Raw genomic sequence first — 20438 nt, forward strand, 5'->3', positions numbered from 1 at the left:
AATTGTTTAAAAAAAATAAAAATAAGGTATATCTTTAGAGACATGAACGACAACAAGCAGATATTTTACCCTCCACCAGAAAGTTACATAGTGCATATTTTAACTTGCTATTACATATTATTACAAAGAACATTCTTTAATACAAGTTATTCGTTTTACCTAGCTCAACCTTTTCTGTTATGTTGTAATCGCTAATCATGCTTTTATTGCTTAATTTGCCATTGTTTACCTTTCAGTCCTCATAAAATATCCTCTAGCTTTAGGATATTCCCAAATCACCCTTAGATTAAATTCCGTTAGAGCTTTGTGTCTCTGAAACACCTCTACTAATTCAAAATAAATGAATAAAGCAGAACCATATAATTTGTATCCATTGTTTTTATGTATTAAAACTTCAGTTGTTTTCGTGGGAAGTTTGGGGCATTGAAAGAAGTAGGGCATTTTCAATATGAAAGCTAATGTTAAGTGGAGTTTAATTACCACTATTACTGTATGTCTGTCCGGAATTCAGCACTGGTCCTTCTTGTGACATGGGAACGCTAACTGCATTCTGTTTAAACTAGTTTCCACATCCGCCTCACTACAGCACCAGGCCCAGACTTTGAGGATTTGAGATCTACTCAAATTGGACATTAACAATGGCCACAAGTGCTTTTTCCTCATTTTCAGGAATAAATATAATAAATAAATATTAGACAGCATTTACGTCCGTCTGTTCTCAAAACGAATCAATCAATTGACAAACCTACTTCTAAAAAGACTTGTTATCAAAGACTTATGATGCTTTTTTTTGGGTATTTAGCATTAAACTATTACCCATGTACATCATTTAACTTATGTTTTATTATAAACCACACTATTGCACTAAAACAACTTGGTAGGCAAGCAGCAAAATTAAATGTTTGTGTTTTTATTGTTGAAAGTAGAGAGCAGAGGGCGGCGATACGGGGTGGGGGAAAACTGCCATTTTCTGAACACTCAAAGCTCAGACGCAGGTTTCTGGTCAAAGTAGACTCAACAGAATGAATTTGACGCTCTGCCACCTTCTCTGCACTTGCTCCATGTTCAGTCTGAGCGGGACGTTATTGTGTGATAACATCTTTATGACATTTACATCACATGTCCACTTTAAATGTCTCCAGAAGACGTACGACTACAGTAGGTGGTGGTAATGTAACACTTGGATACCAACCTCCGTAAAACACTAAAGAAGAAGAAGAAATCAATGTTTGTGCATGTTAGGTTTGGGCACTCTTCCTCCCTATTGTTTGTAATAATATTTTGTCTGTTCAGTTCTTGTGTAATAATCTGTTTAGTTTTTATTAGATTGGCTCCCGGTCGCGGGTGCGCGCCCTGGAGCCTTTAAATGGAGGCCGGATGTGCTCATCGTTCTCTCACAGCTCGGCTCCGCCCATCCCGCTACGCGTCCCGCTTCGCTGTCCCACTCAGCTCGCCTGCTCCCAGCTGGCTCTCTTAGCGGTAGTGCTAGTTTCTTTGTTTGGCCTGGTGGGACCGGTAGTCCCATTTTCGTATTTGTTTGTGGCGTAGATAGGGGGTTTTCGTACCTTATTTTTTTGCTATAGTTAGAGGTGTCAGCAGGCCCTATACGGGGCTGGCCCGGTGTCGCTCCTATCTGTTTCTGTTTGGCTGGCCCACCAGGTCCATCTTTCTTTTTTCAACGTTGGGTGATTTTTGGGGCACGGGGGTTCGAAAGTTGGCATTTATTTTGGTGTAAAAACCTAATAAACTTGCTTAATCTCGTCTTCGTCTCCGGTGTCCTTTAAATATGTTGCAGCCTCTCTTCGGGGTCATAACAGTGCAGAATAACTAATGGTTTAAGCCGTGGATTGAGTTTGGAGGACCATGTATAGACAGTGAATATTTGAAATCCAGAATGTGTTATTTATTATTTACCACATTGTCAAGAAAGAAGAAAATGACAGTGAAAGAGACAGAGTGTAAATGGGCAGCACGTGAACAGTGTGTGCTGTCCACAGTCACAGTGAGGCTGCTGCAGATTGTAGAGGCAGTTATAGATAATTCTGGTTCAAACCTTTCATGTGATAATTGTGTTTTTGTCCTCTATTGTAATGCAAAGAAAAGGTCAAACAACATTAAAAATCTACAGATGTTTTTCTGTATAAATTTAGCACATCGCTTGCATCCATGGAACTTTATGTTTTATGCTTTTAAGTTTAATGCCATACAGTGGAACATTCCAGAGAAAAAGACATGGACTAGCCACCAAATTAGCTACACAAAGCCCAATTAACATAAGTAATGGGGCTGAAACAAGTTAACTGATTAATCGTAAAATTATTGAGATAATCGTAAACTAACTAGTAGCTGAGTACTCATTATCTGGAATATACAGACTCCAACGCATTGTACATAATGGGGGAAGAGCTTTTATGACTCAAAGTAGGGATTACATCAACAAGACAAAGGAAACATGAACATTAAGTGTATTTGATCAAAAATTTTGTCTGTAAATATCCTCCATCAAGACGTCCTGTATCACCTTAGCCTCATTTATGTCAAATTTTAAAGATAGAATATTGAGCTTTCAAATCACTGTGCCTGTCTTCATCATTTTTTGTTTTTGTTTGTTGTCTTTAAATTTTTGCTCTATTCTTCACCTGTAAAGGAGACTTTATCATGATAAAGAAGTTCAGAGTAAACAAGTAGCTAGAATTTCAAAGAATTCCCTTGAAAAAATCTAAATGTAAGCTGTGTTTGCTACAACCAAACAGTTTTTCTGCCCTGGCTGCTTGAGAGAACTGTCGAGGAGGTATATTATTTCACCTTCTCATTTCTCCACACCAGAGCTAAAAATGACCTTTAGTTTTTCTTCACAGCGGGCTCCACCATCACTTTTCCATTAAGAGCCTACGACCTGACGCCCTCTGTCTACAAGAACGGTGAACATCGCCTGCAGACTCCAAAGAGAGACGCATTAGAAAAAGGGCCCGGCCTGTGTAATCAAGGTGTATTGTGAATTATAGACTCCATACTGTCCAATCAGCAAACTTGGACTCACACGCGTCACATTCACATTGGAATCTATAGTGCACACTTCCTGCTCCTGCCCACTCACGCCGCCGCCTACAGCCTCCCAATATTCCATTCTTTTATCCCGTCTTCTCAATGAGTAAAGCATACAAATGAAAAGGGTTTGATAGAAAAGTTTTCAATGATGTTCAGGTTTAAATAAAAAAAATAAAAATGCATATACATATACATAAATACAAATATTAAAATAACTAAGAATCAGCCGTGTTAAATCTCAGATGAGCTCCTTTAGATGGATGGAAGTTAAAGTACTGTACTTGATTGCATTTTTGTTATTATTATTACCAAAAATAACAATTATTACCAAAAATAACAATTTTAGAATGTTTTTTGGTAAAGTACTTTGTTATTGAGAATGTGCGCACTTACTACAAGAGCTTCTCATTGGGAAATGGGATAAGCTTGTTCACTTGAGAATATGTTGTTCTACAATGACAATAGCAATTGAAAAAGTAGTCATTTTAGCTTTTTATGAAACCCATTTGCTGCATTTGAAGGCTAGACTTATATTTCATTTTGTGGATAAAGCATATAATAGAGCAGCTATAGATTTATGAGCATAAAGTAAAATATAATTTCTTTATTTATTATTACTATATTTTATTACAATTTTAAGATGCGAATATATCTATAGCTCTATTGTTCTTTGACTGTGGGGTTATTGCTCTATTGTTCTTTTACTGTGGGGTTATTGCTCTATTGTTCTTTTACTGTGTGTTGATCTGGTGAATACGATGATTACTATATCGAATTATCAAGTCAATATTTTTTTTTTTAAATGCACCACAAAAGGTGGTTCTTACTTTTCTCCCGCTCTCAAAGAGACAGAAATGCCTTGTAATTAGAAGACACATGACTTTATGTGAGTTTTGAGCCTGGTACATGCCGCTTTTTGAGTGCAGAATCTCCTCCTCCTGCATAAAGATTTAAGGGTATTTGTATGTCAATCAGTCGATCACGTCGCTGCATTCAGTTTTGGCCGGAGAGTCTGTCACAGAGTCCAGTGTGAGATGTTCAGTGCAAAAGCAGAATTCTCCTCCACAAAAGGTCCGCTTTATTTATTCTTATACAAATCAACTTTTTAAAAAAGCAATTCAATATTTCGATACATTTTAAAATTATCATTAACCTATTTTCTATCAGATAATTGTAGACGACATCCTGAAAAATAATAACACTTTATTTTATAGCAACTATGGAAGAGACCAAGTGAATTTCTGGACATTAACTGGCCAAAGACTGGACCTTGGTGATGTTTTTCATGTGGTTGTTACAGCAGTAACTGTAGCCACTGCTCCAGTTTGGGGAAAACCACTTTTGCTTTCACCTTCTACGCCTTCTCCAGCTCCTCTCTGAGCCTTTGGTATTTCTCCAGTTTCTCATGTTTCTTTTGCCTGATGTTGCAGTCACTACATTAGCTTTCCTCTGCCGTTTATCCACCACAATGTCTGGCTGGTTTGCCATTACCATTCTGTCGGTCTGTATCTGGAAGTCCCAGAAGACCTTGGCTCGGTCATTCTCTACCACGTTTGAGGGTGTTTCCCACTTTGTCCTTGGGGTCTCCAGTCCATACTCCACACATGTTTCTGTACACAATGCCAGCCACCTGGTTATGGCACTGCATGTATGCTTTCCCTGTCAGCATCATCTGGACCTCTATTGCTCTGGTGTTCAGGGGCTGTTCCTGCAGCCATGATGACTGCTTCTGTGCTGTCCTTCAGACCGGCCCGCTCTAGCCATTGGTAGGATTTCTTGACATCAGCCACTTCAGTTATGTTCAATGCACCATGTCAGACCAAGAGTGTTGTTTATCAAGATATTTTCAGAGGATATTTTCCACAGCCACTACCTTCTTATTCCCTGCTTTGACAAAAATGTTCTCCATGGAGACAAGCAGGCGACGCCACACCAAGTTCTGAGATAGTACCTGACCTGGTGTGTATTTACCTGTATACCTGCATTGGTTTACGTTATTTTTGAGCAATAAAATTACTTGTAATTTAAATAAATGGCATTTACCGATACATTTTGGAACATTCCAGAAAAGTTACACAATGCACCAATAAGATTTGGGATTTTTTTTTCCATGCACCAGTTTGCTGCTATGAATAATGAAAAAAACTATTAAGATATAAAATAATAATTTCATTATAAAATTATATCCACTACCACATTCACAGCAGTGGTGACAAAACCCACTCTTTCAAAGATTAGAAGTACCTCTTTCACTCGAAGCTTATATCTTAGGTTTTACATCTTTGTCAAGTTTCTCTCAACCTTCGAGGGCCTTTGAAGACTATTTCAATCCCTTTTGCTCGAGTGTTTTTTAGATAGCCACCTCTGTGCGTGACCCTGCGACTTCTTCTCACAAAAGGCTAATAGACTGGACGATGTCTCACTCCCACCTCGGCTCACCTCCTAGTGCTCCTCTGTCTATTTCTGCCACTGCCAGAACAGCACCATCAAAAATGATACAGACTGAGCTGAATAAGGAGGCGCTTTGGGTTTTGGGAATAATTTATAACGCTAACATTCAATCCAAATCTCAAATCTGTTATCCGATATTAATAGCAGTTGAGTTATCCACAGTATAGCGCTCTTGTTTTTGTAGATACTTGGAGAAGAGTGCGAAGTTTAAGTTATTTTGTAGAGCAACAGTGCCACCTGGTGAGCATTGTATGTATTTCATCACAGGATACTAGAAAGAATGAATGTCAAAATGATTTGGTTAATTGACAATTGTGTTTATTCAGGTCACAATATAATACAAAATAATAACCGTGACCGTTTTAGAAGCTGAATTAAATCATTTCAATTGAATCTAAACCTGCAACCCTAATGTGTATATATATGGCTGTTTATGTAGAAAGTTTGATTTCATAAAGAGATGCTCAGTGAAGTGTCGCTGTCAAATTAATACATAACTAAATGAAGAAATCTATTAGACAGTTTGAATGAGAGAAAATGAATGATTTTACTGTCCACAGTAAATAATTGTGAATAAGTGTCATTTCTTCTGCTACTATAATCTCAAGACATTTGATTTTGTGACATCCCCTGTAAAACATAACATTTTTAAAACATTGATTATTTTTATAAAATTATAAAATAAACAATGTTGCAATTTGAAATCAAACTACAAGATAGATGATCTAATATATACTTTGGAATATTATTTGCAGACATTTAGCAAAATACTTTTAGAACCTTTAATATTGTGAAGAACAAAAGAAAACAGCCTTCTTTACAATGAGTTTATCAAAAGTCAATCGGGCATTTGTAAATAATATAACAAGCTCATGTGTCACAAACAGCCATGGCACGTGAAACAGATTTGTCCTGGACAGGTGGGCATTAGTTCCTATTTGGCTATTTACATCCATCCATCCATTTTCTACCGCTTGTCGCAGGTGACTGGAGCCTATCCCAGTGACTTCGGGCCTTAGGCGGGGTACACCCTGGACAGTGGCCAACTCGTCGCAGGGCCAACACAGAGACATAGACATTACAGACATTACATTCACTCTCACATTCATTCACTAGGGCCAATTTAGAGTCACCCAACACATGCATGTCTTTGGACGGTGGGAGGAAGCCGGAGAACCCGGAGAGAACCCACGGTAACACGGGGAGAACATGCAGACCACCCAGAGAGATCATGTGATGTTGGTCTGGTCAGGGAATCGAATCGAAACCATGATCTCCTTCTTGGGAGGCAAGAGCACTAACCGCCTTTGCCACCGTGCACATTCAAAATGTCTTTTGTTGTTGTTTTTTACTATGTATCGATTTTATTTTAGTGTTAGGGTGAACCAGGTCTTTCTCCAGATATTTGTTTCTTTTTTTGTTTTGAGTTTCTTACCATTTCTTTCTTTTGTTGGTAATTTCAGCACCTAGATTCTAGAATAACATTTTTTAATTTAAAGCGCCTGTATCCAATTGTTTTAATGTAATAAAGTAAAATCTGTTTTGCCCCATTACAAATATATTGTAAAAACAGCTCTGAAGGTCAAAGGGACTGTCTGCATTTTGTAAATAGAGCGTTTTATCACAATGAATAATTTGTAAAGTAAATGAGCAATAACTTTGGACCACGGCAAACAGTTTAAAATGAACTAGTTCTATTTTTCAACAATTTCAACATTTAAAATACATTTATTTTTGTAACGGCCAAAATGACAACAGCAGGTGCCTTGAAGTGCGACAGTGAAAAAGAGAAGCTTAAACAATGTTCACAGGAAACTAGCAAATGGATAAATGTCCCTGCATCTCCTGTCCTTAGACGAGGGACGTCACCGGACCCTTTTTACTGAGGCACGTGTCCCAGTGTAAATCAGCTGTGCCCCAGGATAAAAAACAGCCAGCCCTGCTGTGCACAGGAGGTACAGGTACATTCTGTCTGCTTTATAAACTCTGGCAACTCAGCCCCTTAAGACTCACCTAAAGCTTAATAAACTTAATAAACTACTTCACCAACAGCCGATACACACTGTTTTAAACACAGCGTAACAACACAAATGATGCTGCAGCGTGAACAAACAGCCACTGATCTTGGACTGTGTGTGCTTTAAGCTCCAAAGTTCCTCACCTGGAGACGTCCAGGGCATATTCACCTTGTGTCAGGCTCCAGCAGGATCCAGGCTGCTTTAGTCCCAAGTTTCTACAGGGTTAGTTATTTCAAACGGGTCGTAAAAAGCTAACCCGAGCATCATTACACACTGTGTCTCTGGGACAGGGGAGCTCTCACATGAGGCCATGCAAATCCACTTGAAAATCCTGTCTGCCACAGGTCTCTAGTCACAGCTAAGACAGGGTCCGACAGGGGCCGGAAGCGCTGCTCGCCTCCTCTACAGCTCTGCCCGCACCGGCCCATTTACCCATCAGCCCACATATCCAAATCCACATATGCAAGTTCACACTTGTCCGTCACTCACTGAATCACATACATTTGTATGCGTTTAATTTATTTTCAATTCAGGGTGGATTGTTATTGTGTGCAGTGAAGATTTTCTGTGCGCAGAGACCTTTGTAAAAGTGCGCATTTGCACATGCGTGCAGCTTAGAGGGAACAGTGGTGCACAGAGCAAGAAGGAGCTGGGACAGCACCAATGAGACCTGTGAGAGCGCTACCTGGTTTTTAGGGACTCTAGGGCCTGAATGTACCTGATCCTTTACAGAAGAGCGAGAAACCAAGCGCTGTAGGAACAGTTTAAAGTCCATAAAGATGTTCTACAACGCCAAAGCTTTTAGTTACTTTTATTTATATTTTAAATCCACCTCATATTTGCATTGTTAGATGTGTAAACACCAGCCTAAATCCAATAGCGCGAGGACACCGCTGTGCCACGTCTCTCAATACTTCACAGGGATTAGTTAAAAGCAACAGAACAGGCAAGTTTGAGGCTTTAGTGTCGCCTGGTCCCTGCAGGCTCTGTCCACAGTGTGAGGCTGCAGGCTCAGTTTGTCAGCACTCAAACTCAACAACAGTATAAATGTGTAGACCCAGAGGCTACACTCTTATGAACCGCATTCAGACCCCTCTTTTTTGAAGGAGCAAATAAAGGCAGCAGAGGGCAGGGGTTCCACAGGGAACAACTGACATAGGAAATGGACACCAATGATCAGCTCTATGTGTAAAACACTAAGACGGCTATTTAATAAGAGTTTAGTTGTTGTTGTAGTAGACTAGTAAAAGCCTATTACTGTAGGCCATATTAGGGCATTCAGATGAATTAATCTAAAATCCACCAGATTACAGGACATTATATATGATTTGTGCACTATTTCAGACATTTTATAGATGAAGGTCTTGTGACGTTCCTGCCTTAGACCCTCCTTCACAGTAAGGAAAAAATACAAAACACTGAAGGAAAAAGTAGAAACCTCAGGGGGAACCACAGTGAAGGAGAGATCCTACTCCCACGAACGGGCTGGATGGTCCAACAACAAATCCTTTTTTTTTTTTTCCATCAGAAACAAATTGATCTGTATCAAATAATTTAGACTCCAATCTATAAGTACATTTAAAATAGTCTGCACTACTTTAAACAAAAAAATATTGAACGTCTGTAATTTCACCTCAGAGACCAATCAAGCAATTCTGCAGTAATTTTAACAAATTTTTCTGTGTACTGTTTACCTACTTCCATTCATTCCACTAAGGCACAAAAGCTAGTCTGAAGCAAACTGTTAAATACTTGAAACTTGTGGAATGTCTTGTGAGGTTTCACGTGGCAAAACCGGTTTAGGACTGAACCAAACGAGTAGATCCAGTGCAAGCAGGAGACACTCACCCACGGACATGGACTCCGGAAGGGCAGTGGTGGGCAGAGCTGTGGAGATGGGAGCGGGCTGTGCGGGAGGACTCGACTCCATACTGAAAAATATACAGGCAATCACATATATTACACTCAAATTTAAGAATTGAGAGTCAGTTTTCTGTCTTACTTGAATGTTAGCTGCACACTGCCGCTCTCATAGTTGTCTGCGGGCCCGGTGAAATCGCTCTGAGCAGGAAATGCAGCCGTGTCTTCCACAGAGCATACTGGAAGAACAAGCCAAAGTGGTTGAATACACTTCCCAGATTTTATGTTGATCTCTGCAGCCAAGCCAATAACGGCAGACTAAGCAGAAAAAAACACACAAGCATTTAATACATGGACACATGTATTAAATGCTTGGACCACCAAGGACCACCAAGACTCTTCCTAGAATTGGCCGCCTGAGCAAACTGAGCAATCAGGGGAGGCGGGCCTTAGTCAGGGAGGTGCCCAAGAACATGTGGGTCACTCTGACAGATCTACAGTGTGTCTCTGTGGAGACAGGAGAACCTTACAGAAGAACAACCATCTCTGCAGAACTCCACCAATCAGACCTGAACGTAACATGGCCAGACGGAAAAACCGCCTCTGTAAAAAACATGTGGTCAAATCTCTGGTCGGATGAAACAAAGATTGAACTCTTTGGCTTGATTAGGAAGCGTCATGTCTGGAGCAAACCAGGCGCTAAATTCCTTCTTTCATGTTGTCATTTTGGAGGCAAATAATTAATTTAATCCTTTTTGGAACAAGGTTGTAACATAAAAAATGTGGAACAAGTGAAAAGCTGTGAATGACTGATGAGTGCTTTACCTGGCTGGGGGTGGGTAAGGTTCACTGGGATGAGGATGTCAGCGCTACTGTGCTCTACCATCGCCTGTAGGGGGCTCCACGTGGATACACTGGACAGGCTGCCCACCACCAGTCTGAGAAACACACATTATGGTCCAATAGTTATTTCACGCTATTTAAAATTGATACTTTGAAATGTCATGTCGCTGCAAGAAATCAATACATTTAAAGGTGGTATGGATGATTTTTCAGCACATTTTTTATCATATTTCCTCGTGGCGTGGATAAATCATTTGTCCTGCCACGTATCAATCATAAAACGCACCTATCGCTCACCTGCTGCCACGTGCGGTTCGTGCTCACATTTCCGCGTGCCTAAGCGCATGGATCTATCATAATATAGTTCCCTCAGTGTACGGGGCAAAATGAAGACTGAGAAAGACAGTTCGAGCTGACTCAGAAGTGGACAGAAATCTACGGGAGACGAGAGATGCGATGCGCTCCGTTGCGCTAATAAACAAACGCACGTGTGTGATGTATCAGTCCGCACGGGGGAGTGCGCATGCGCACTTCCGCCTCGTTCTCAAATCGCCGAAAAATCGTCCATACCGCCTTTAATCAAAGAAGTACATTATTTGGTATTTTGTGGCAGCCCACAATATCAAGACTTTTGGCTATACAATATCACAAGATATTTTGGTTATTGTTATTTTCCTAGGGAGACTGCATGTATTTCCACAGATATTAAGGTAAAACAACGCTCACATTAGCAAACACAGACAAATATGTCTTTAGATGGTCTAAATACGACATGGATTTAAACAACACATTTTCAGCAGCTTGTGATCAATACAAGTATTCTAAAAACAGTGTCCAGATGATTAAAACTGAATCTTTTTCTACAACTACAACAAGCATTCAAAGTTTTTTCTTTTCATAAAAAAGGTGAGTTTGACTAACTAATACTGCCTTTTGTATGTTATTTCCCACTAAATCTATCAGTAGTTATTTTATTGTATTCATTCTAACAGTTTGGAATATTTTGTGCAACAGAAAATGTTGTTACAGTTACAGTGGCGTGTTGTGCACCTCCAGCCCAGAGGCCTTGGCCCTCCAAAAAATCTGGACCTTGGGAAAATTAAATTGAATACCAGGATTAAAGTCTAACCAACAGAGCTTCAGACAGAGCAGTGCCTCCAATTTACTTTACACCTCCAGCCAATGCTGATGACATCTCATGAAAGACATCAACATCTGTCAACCAATCTATTTATAACAGTGTTCATAAAATGTTTGGAGACAGAAAGGCATAAATTAAATGGAGATAAATGTGTTACCTTAGGTTCGAGTGCAGGACCTCACCTCATCCACGCCCCTTCCACTGGCTACACTATTTAAGCATCCAGGTCACACACATCAGCATTTGTGGCTTTGTGTGGTATATTTTGCATTTTCTTTGTAAATTAGTTTTTATCTGATTGATCTTAAATTCAATCAAATATGCACTTTTCCTGCTATAAGCAAGCTTTGTTTATTCAGAGAGAATGTCTCCATTGTTAGAATACTAAAGTTGTAACTATTACTAGAGAGGATTCTTTTTTAATTCTGAACTACTGTTGCGCACATTTGGATAAGGCATTTCCCGACTTACCTTTCCGGGCAGGGATCCTCTTCCTCCTCTTGTGTTTGTGCTCTGGGCTTGTACACCTCTTCTTCCTCTTCCTCTTCGTTGTCCAGGCTCTTGCTGTCAGGTAGGGCAGGCGTGCCGATGGGGGGAGTCCTAGAGTGGTGAGGGGAGCCCACCCAGCTCACTATCCCTGCTTCCATCACTCCGTTCTGGGGAGCAGGAGAGGCTGAGTAACTGTTCTCCAAAGGGTCTATGCCCTCCTCCACGCTGCTCTGGGCCTGGGCAGGGGCCATGAGGCTCTTCCTCAGGCACTTGATGTGGTCCTCTTCTGCCTCCTCCTCATCCTCGGCGCCTCCGTCCAGGTCGTCATCAAATGATATGATGTTGGTGACTTTCTTCTTCTTACGTCGCTCTTTTCGAAGACCCGAGTCTGAAGAATTAGAAGAAAAAAAGGTAAAAACTGCAGACTAAAGGGCAGTTTCTAGAACCAATTAATTAATCGTTTGTCCTTTTTCTCCATTTGTCAACTGTCCATCATTTTATGCCACACTGCAGTCTGGGTACAAAGGTATCTGTGTCATGATACAACAAATTATATATCTTTAATATTTTCTATACCACAAAAAGAAACATACACAGTAAACGTCCATAAAGATGCTAGCATGTTCACACTAACATTGCTATCATTATGGTACAATTTACAGTTTGTTTTTTTTACTTACATATTACATATTTTTTACTTACAATTTCAAGTACTACTATGATTACGAACCAGGGGCCGAGTTTGAAGTGTGGATACCTGTTGAACCAATTACACTGCTACCTCCCTCACTCTCCATTTTAGTCCTCCAGGCACAGCCCAGTTTACCAGCTCTTTTTCATTGTGGGCAGAGTTGTTTAGTGCACCTTTAAAGACTTGAGCTGACCCTAGTACCACACTTGGGCAGTGAAAAACAGTCTGTCCAAGCCTCTTGAACTAACTCTTTCACTACCTCTTTTGTAAACAACAGACAACGTCTCACCAGCAGATGTGCTCCGTGGCAGGACTGGCAGAGGGTCGGAGACTCCGTCGCCTCTAGGGGAGAAACCTGGGACTACAGCGGTGGCTGTGCTGATTTCCCGCAGAAGACTACTGACCCCCTGAGTGGACTCCTTCAGCAGGCTCCCTATGCCCTGTGTGGACTCCTTGAGCAGGTTAGACACAGACGAGCCACCACCACCACGAGTCACTCCACCATTCAGATCAGTGTTGTCAATGTTGATGGCAAACAGGATCGAGTTCAAGCCTGGAAAAACCCAACAGTAAAACACATTTCAGGACAAAATATAGTTATATGTGTTATTGAAGCTACTGAATATCAAGTAAGCAGGATTAAATCTGGCCAGAGATCAATGATACAGAACATAAATATTTCAGGTTTATGTTTATAAATTCTTAATAGCTACGGCATAAGATTTATTTGGGATGTTCTGTTTTACTGAGTCAGGAAAGTGCAGGGTCAGGAGTCCAATGAGTGAACCGTAGTGGCAACTTCTCAACAGTGACAAGTAGAGCAAGAATCCATTTGAAGGGACTTCAATTTTGTTCCAATATGAGCTAAATTGGAACGTTGGACAATCTTAGTCTCTCTCTCTGCCTCACAGTGCTGTCAATGCATTTAACAGTTTAAAACGTGTTTATTATATGTTCAAACTTAATCTCAAGATTGAAGTCCGTCCCATATATGGTTACTACAGCAACATCCGTGCTTATGCCAAAGTATCTGGGCATGCACATTTCGGGGTATGACAAGTACAGCGACACGTTTTAGCTATATTAACAAGCTAAACCCGAACAAATGACAAATATTATTGCTTTCCGTGGGAATGCAGCACAGTATGGCATTAAACGTATCTTCTTCAGTTACAAATACCTTGAAAAACAGTGAGCGGGCGTTGCTCTACAGATTTGTAACCTGGCTTGGTGCCGTCACACGCTTGTCTCCATAGAGAGAGATTTAAACTTTCAAAGCAAAGGAATCGTATCTTTATAGAGACAAGCAGGTGGCGGACACTCCATCCGAAAAGTACCCACTAATTCAAAAATCAACCAACCTGCAGCCATTGTGGGGAGCATACTAGCTCGTTCTTCATCCAGAATAAAGGCCCAGTCTTCATAATATGTGCTGGAAAACAAAACAAAACAAACACAAATACACTATCAAATATACCAAAATGAATGATTGTAACTTGCTATGCAGCTGTATCTAATAGAAGCATGAAAAAAGGAGCATGGTTTTTGGGTGCCAGAAAAGAAGGTTTCAGCAACCGTTTATCATTTATAGTAGTTTTTCCTATCCAGGGAGCTGCATTTATGCCAATGAAAAGGCTTATTTATGACAGAGGTCCAAGGTAAAAGCAAATAATTAAGAAAAACATAAAAAGCATCAATAGTTCTCCAGTCTTCTAAAGTGGTGGTAAACAAACGTTAAGCGTGCACGGTCGGGGCGCTATGTGGTGGTAAACAAACCTTAAGCGTGCACGGTCGGCCACCAGGCAGTGCAGGTAGCGTTCCAGCGAGTGTTCGTTGAGGGCACAGCGCAGCCAGGCCCGACCTCGGCCGAGCTCCGACGAGATCTGATGCAGGGAGTAGAACCGCTGCATCTCGTGACGATTCAAGTGCTCTTTCACGTAGAACCAGAACGTCAAATCTGCAAAACAGAAAGTCTTACAAGCTAGAGAGGGCAAACTAAGAAGAAGGTTGTTGTTTTGTAATAGGTCATAAGAACAAGAATGCAGTCTGGTCTATTTGCATAAACTTTGAAAACTGTACAGTAGATTCTCATTTACAAGGGTATTGTGGAAATTTACCAGACTTAACTGAGAGTCTCTTTTCAATGTAAAGTTTTTAATTAGAAGGAATCTACAATGTGAGTGTATGACCTTGACTATTTTAGGTTTGCTCAGTGGAACTAGCTTCATTAGGGAGCTCTAAAATATGTCTTCTTTTCATGAGTGTGAAGAACAGAAAAACATCAGGTCAGGGATGCTAATGATTATGGGATGGTGGAGGTCATAACAAAAGTCATGAATGGCTAAAAAACTGCTACATTATTGTAACTTAAACAGAGGGAAATATGTTTTATAAGCAGCAGCCAGCTGAATGGTCATGGCTGCAACTGAAGTTAAAGCTTTGCTAGTGCCCTTATTATTAATAACTAGGTATTTTTATTGCCAAAAAAGTCTTGTTTTGTGCATCCACCTTGTTTGTCTCCTGCGAGTTTGCAATGTTTTATGTCATTTTAGGTAAATTCCTGTCAAAACAACATCTCACTGGAAAAAAGAAGGTTTCGGATTCTCCACCTAAAAATGTGCTCAGTGCCCCTTTAAGTAGAACATGTAAATAACTTAGATGTCTCTCAAGCCCTCCCCCAAGCCCTAAGGAAGTCATAGAGATTTTAGATTAGATAGATGTATAGACAAAACCTTTTTTTCTTTATACGAGGTCCACTATGGAACAATTTTGCCTCTTTGTCTCCATGGATCTGTTATTGCTGTGGAATGTTCCACTGTATGGCATAAAATGGAGACCAGCAGGTGACACCACAGATACGTTTAATACCATACTGTGGAACAATCCAGGCAAGGTTTGACATCTTGACAAGAAGGTTATGGACCCTCCACCAGAAAAGTTACATAGTGCACCTTTAATAAATATTTTTAGAAACAAAAATGTTCCACTAAATACTCGTTTAAAACAACCCTGGGAGTTACAATTACACCAAAACGTGATGTTCTCCAATAGAGGTTATGCAGATGACATCCCAACATTTGGATCCTGAGGGAAAACACTTTGTGATTTTGTGTCAATTTGTGAGCAATGAAATTTTAAGAACTCAAAACACATCTAAAACGTGAAAGAGCTGCTACAGTCTGATCACAAAGACATTGTAGGCACATAAGCCCAAAACAGAGGCGACTGTGCTTTTCTACTTTGGGGCAAATGGGCTTCTCAGCTCACACTTAGAACACTGTTCCAGCCAATATTAGGAACATCACAACACTCAGAACTTTCTCTAGATCAGTAAAACTGTAGCCTCTGGACAATCAAACCGGCAGTCACAATGTATAGTTATTACTAATGTTTAAAAGGTGTGTGCATTTTTTTACTTCCTCGTTATATTTCCTGTTTGTGCTGTCCCGTGAAAGGTGCTTGCTAACTGCTTACGCGGCTGCTTTTATTGTTTAATAATTTACTAGTGTCTATGTAGCTTTTAACTTTGTTTCTTTGCTTGTTTTACAACCTGCCATGGGACAACAGAAACTAGCCTTTATGGCTAAATTTGACATATTTACATGTGATCATGTAAATTAATATGCACTGTGCCATTTAAAAAATATATTAAATAAAAGTCTACAACTCTGCTAAATAATTTCCCGGTTGTTTTTACTGGACAAAACCAGATAAACAACGGGAACCCAGCTACGCTCACATTTATCACTGATACAGACAGGGTACAGGATCACATACAGATGAGCTGATCACTTTTTAATTAAGATGCTTCTGACTCTGTTGAGGAAACTAATTGTGTGAGTTGAAGTATACTCCATGCCCCTTCCTGTTAGCTGACAAGCTAGCTAAGTGCTGCACAGTCAGAGCAACAGAAAACATTTTGCAAGATAATTTGAGTGAGACAAAATGAGACAAACATTTTAGATTTTATCAGTTGTGCTGTGCATAATTCTGATGCTCATAATAAATGAGGTCAGCTGTGAGACAGTAATGAGTGGATTGCCTTGCAGTAGTTCAAGTGCAAATATTGTAGTGACTTTTACTCAAGCAAATGTATAGGCCACACATCTGAAACGCACTTTTGACCACCAACTGTTCCAGAAGGAAGTCCAAATAAGAGTTTTAGCAACAAGCTTAATGCAGCAACATCAGAGGAAAATAAGAAGCGTTTTCATGTTGAAGATGTGGGAGTAACAAGACAAAAGAAAATCCTAATCTACATGGGGCAGTCTTCTGTTCCCATGCCACCCTCTCCTCACGCACCTCCTTCTGTCTTAGTGCTGAATCCCGCTGCCTGTTTGAGCGCTGCCGCCGTGAGGGCCAGACCTCTGCTCTTCCTCAGACCATGCTGCAACACGGCTTCAAACTGAGCGCACAGACAAATCACCCTGCAAGAGAACAACACAACGGCCGCATTAACGTTTATTCTGAACAAGCCTGTTTTCGGATTATAAATAAGTAATGACCAAGAGCAACCATAAAGCAGAAGACGGATCATTTTGTGGTTGGTAAGAAAAGTGCAAAACTGGGCTTGATGCCAATTCACTCAATAGGCTGGGCTCACGTGACATCACAACATTCTACATTCTTTATAGTGTAAAATTGAGATTACAGTTTTGTTGACCTGGTTTATGGTTGATATTGATGAATAAACAAACAATATTTTGAACAATCCCTAATCATAAAGACATGAAAGCCTAAGATGAATACGGCACATTTGTGGAGCCAAATCCTAACAAATATTGGCAAGATTCAACATTTGTGTGGAATAATTTCAGAGATTTACATAGATTTATATGTAGGTCATCTGAAATTATGACATCTTCAAATTATTGAATGTGACCACACAAAGAGTAAAGAAAGTACACCCCCAGATATACTGAACAAACTGAACAAAAGCAGGTTATTTGTGAAAATGTTGACTCGCCTGCTATCAGAGTCTGTGGCAATCTCTTTTCTTCCTCCAAAACGGATTTGGCACTGGGAAAAAGAGAGAGAATTGTGACTTCTGTCAGAAGCAAGTTAGTTCCTAGTTTGTGAATTCTGTTCACTGACAATGACAATAAACTCCTTTCTGATAAACCGTTTGGTCTGAAGCATTAGACATGTTTATGGATAGTAAAGTTTTTGTTTTGTTTTTATTTCCATTGATCTATGAATAAAACAATCACAATGTATGAACAGCTAGACCCTTAGTGATTTCTTCTATTTTTTTGTTTTGTTTTGTTGCTTATTTATCATAATTTTTTTATTTTTAATTACAATTTCACAAAGGTAACAAAGCAAACATAAAATGTAGTGATTTTTAATTATTATTTCATATTAATATAATGTCTTTGTGAAATAATAAAATCAGTTTGATGATCTGAAACATTTTAGTGCAATGATATTTAAAATAAAATTAAGATTTATTTTTTTTTAATCACAAAAAGTAGTATGTTACAGTACCACTTTATTTTACAGCACAATAAATAATAGTATCCTTTTATCATTCCATTGTTAATAATATTTCAGTGAACAAAGCATGAATTAAAATACTATAAATGGATAATCAATAAAACCAGAATAACAGAATGAGTGGATGTGCTCACCTGTTTGACAGCATCCAGCAGCCTCTCCAGGAGGTGCTGTCTCTTTGTATCCGTCTGCTGAGTGCCTGCAAAGAAAACACTATTAATATAAAGCAATATTACACTGCTTTAATAAGGGACCAACGCCACAAACTAGAGATCGACTGATTTGTTTGTTTCAATATCGGTAAGATAGAATCCAGAGCATGCTAAATGCCAATAAGCTCTGCCGATATTATGTAGGGCACATCTGGGTTATTTTCCCATAAATATATGTTTTATAATAAGTAATAAATGAATGATCGTCTACACTATTCACAAATTTCCATAGTAAAAGTGTAATAACAAGAAAGAAAAAAACACAACTAGAAATAGGCAATGAATTGAAATGTAGGTAATATCATGAAGGACGTTTTAAAGATTTTTTTTTTTTTTTTTAAGTAAGTAAGAATAGATAAATAAATAAAAATTATGTTACAAACTTTCAAATAAAGGTAAAAGTTGATCATTCACATGTGTCTGATAATTAATCCTCATTTTATAAATCTAAAGACAAACATTTCTGTTCATCATCTGAATATCGCTAGCTGCATATTATTTTTTGTCAATATTGCTCGCTCCTATCCACAACCCTGTATTAAGTAACTCATAAGTGAGCGGTGTAATCACATTGGTGCTGTGCCGTTGTCGCATTTACGTGTTGAAATAAAGCTTTCTGTTTTTCTTTTTAATGGTTAGTCGGGCCAATCCAAAACTCGGCCAATGCTGAAGATTTAAAACATCCCGTTGTGTCTAAGATGTGTATAAGACGTTTCTAACAACAAGTTCAAACAAGAAAACAAAAGGCTGGTCGATGTCGCGTAATAATAATAACAATAATGGTAATGCTGATGATGATGATAATTAAAGGAGAGAGGTGCTTGAAACGTTAGTAAGATTATGCAACTAATACTTTTTTGTGTATTTTTTCATGAAGAATGAATATACTTGTTTGTATAATTCAATGGATTCATTAAATATGTTACAGACTGGCCACCATTTTGCACTCTTGTATTACAGTGCTAGTAAATATGGTTGTTACTGTAATCCCTGTTGTAAAGAACATATTGTTTATTCACTGATCAAAATATAAGACTTTAGGCAATGTGCTCCACACAAAGCTCCCATAAAAATAGCAGTGTTTGACACCACTTTACAGGTTTAACAATGAAGACTAGTGCTGTCACATGGGGGGCAAAATGTGGTACATTGTTTATTTTAATACACATATTGGTGATCATTTGTACATTGCAGAGATTGAGCTATGTGATTTCATACCTTTCAACAAGTCTTTGCAGGATTAGGGAAGTACCTGGTTTAGCCCCAGCTTCTCTGAATCAGCACAAATGACTTACAAACAGTCTGATCGTTGAGCCATGAAAAATCAAATAATTAACCTTGCGTGACCGCACTGGAGCTGTTTCCATGTTCTGGTATTATGCTAAGTAGTTAACGTAAACAAATAAAAGTACATACCGTTCATGCTGACAGCCCACCGTCGTTAGCAATAGCATCCAAGCTTATCACAAAACTCCTTCAAGACTTGAAACAAAAAGAACAAACGAGACTTAATGTGAGATCGAGTCTGTGCGGGTCCCGTATCCGCTCTGCACGCGCCCCAATGCGGCTGCAGCGCTGATGAGGAGTCGGTAAACAGCACCGCAGGCCGGGAGGTAGCCGCTGGAGCGAACAGTGTGACAATTTAGACGCGGTAGTGGCAAATAAAGACAATAAACTGCACAGAGTGAAGTGTTGGGGCCATGCAGGGGGCTGTCTGATGCGCGTCGAGGCTTGAAGAGAAGCGTTTAGCAGCCGGTGTCACGGTGAAAACAGGACAGAACTGAGAGGACCGTGGTAGGGTCACGTGACACAACACACTGATATCATATGATGCGCGGTGAATGCTGGGAGTTGTAGTCTTTAGTGATAAAAAGCCAATTGATTTTAAAGCAATATGAAAATAAAAATCAACTGTACATATTGACATACTAAGGTGATTTATACAAACTATTTTGAACGGAGTGAAGTAAATTATTGTTACTACGTCACATAAAGTAGTTAGTCAGATGAAGGGGTGTGCTAAAATATCGAATATACAATATATATATCGTATTCACCATGAGTTTATTAAAAAATACATTTATATATTATTTTATAAAAAAAATGTATTAATTGTTGCAACATATACAATACATTCCACTTTGTATATATGTTTATGTATTCAACATTCAAACAATGTACAGTAAATG

The 20438-nt window shown here is 39.3% G+C and overlaps 1 protein-coding gene across 1 annotated transcript in view; it reads right to left on the bottom strand.

The window, feature by feature from the left end:
* Nucleotides 1–19963, bottom strand: part of snx29 (sorting nexin 29) — a 195350-nt gene extending 175387 nt beyond the window's left edge. The window contains exons 1-11 of the mRNA XM_072456919.1: nucleotides 19666–19963; nucleotides 18172–18236; nucleotides 17508–17560; nucleotides 16844–16968; nucleotides 14318–14498; nucleotides 13903–13973; nucleotides 12831–13094; nucleotides 11833–12238; nucleotides 10203–10315; nucleotides 9520–9616; nucleotides 9366–9448 (exon numbers count right to left, since the gene is read on the bottom strand). Of these exons, the coding sequence (XP_072313020.1) occupies nucleotides 9366–9448; nucleotides 9520–9616; nucleotides 10203–10315; nucleotides 11833–12238; nucleotides 12831–13094; nucleotides 13903–13973; nucleotides 14318–14498; nucleotides 16844–16968; nucleotides 17508–17560; nucleotides 18172–18236; nucleotides 19666–19672 (1465 nt within the window). The 5' untranslated portion in view covers nucleotides 19673–19963. The remainder of the gene's footprint in view (nucleotides 1–9365; nucleotides 9449–9519; nucleotides 9617–10202; nucleotides 10316–11832; nucleotides 12239–12830; nucleotides 13095–13902; nucleotides 13974–14317; nucleotides 14499–16843; nucleotides 16969–17507; nucleotides 17561–18171; nucleotides 18237–19665) is intronic.
* Nucleotides 19964–20438: the final 475 nt, after the last annotated feature.

This window comes from Eucyclogobius newberryi, unplaced genomic scaffold (assembly GCF_026437365.1).
Source record: "Eucyclogobius newberryi isolate DKJ021-1_F unplaced genomic scaffold, fEucNew1.0.hap1 SCAF_20, whole genome shotgun sequence".
Lineage (NCBI taxonomy): Eukaryota > Metazoa > Chordata > Actinopteri > Gobiiformes > Gobiidae > Eucyclogobius > Eucyclogobius newberryi.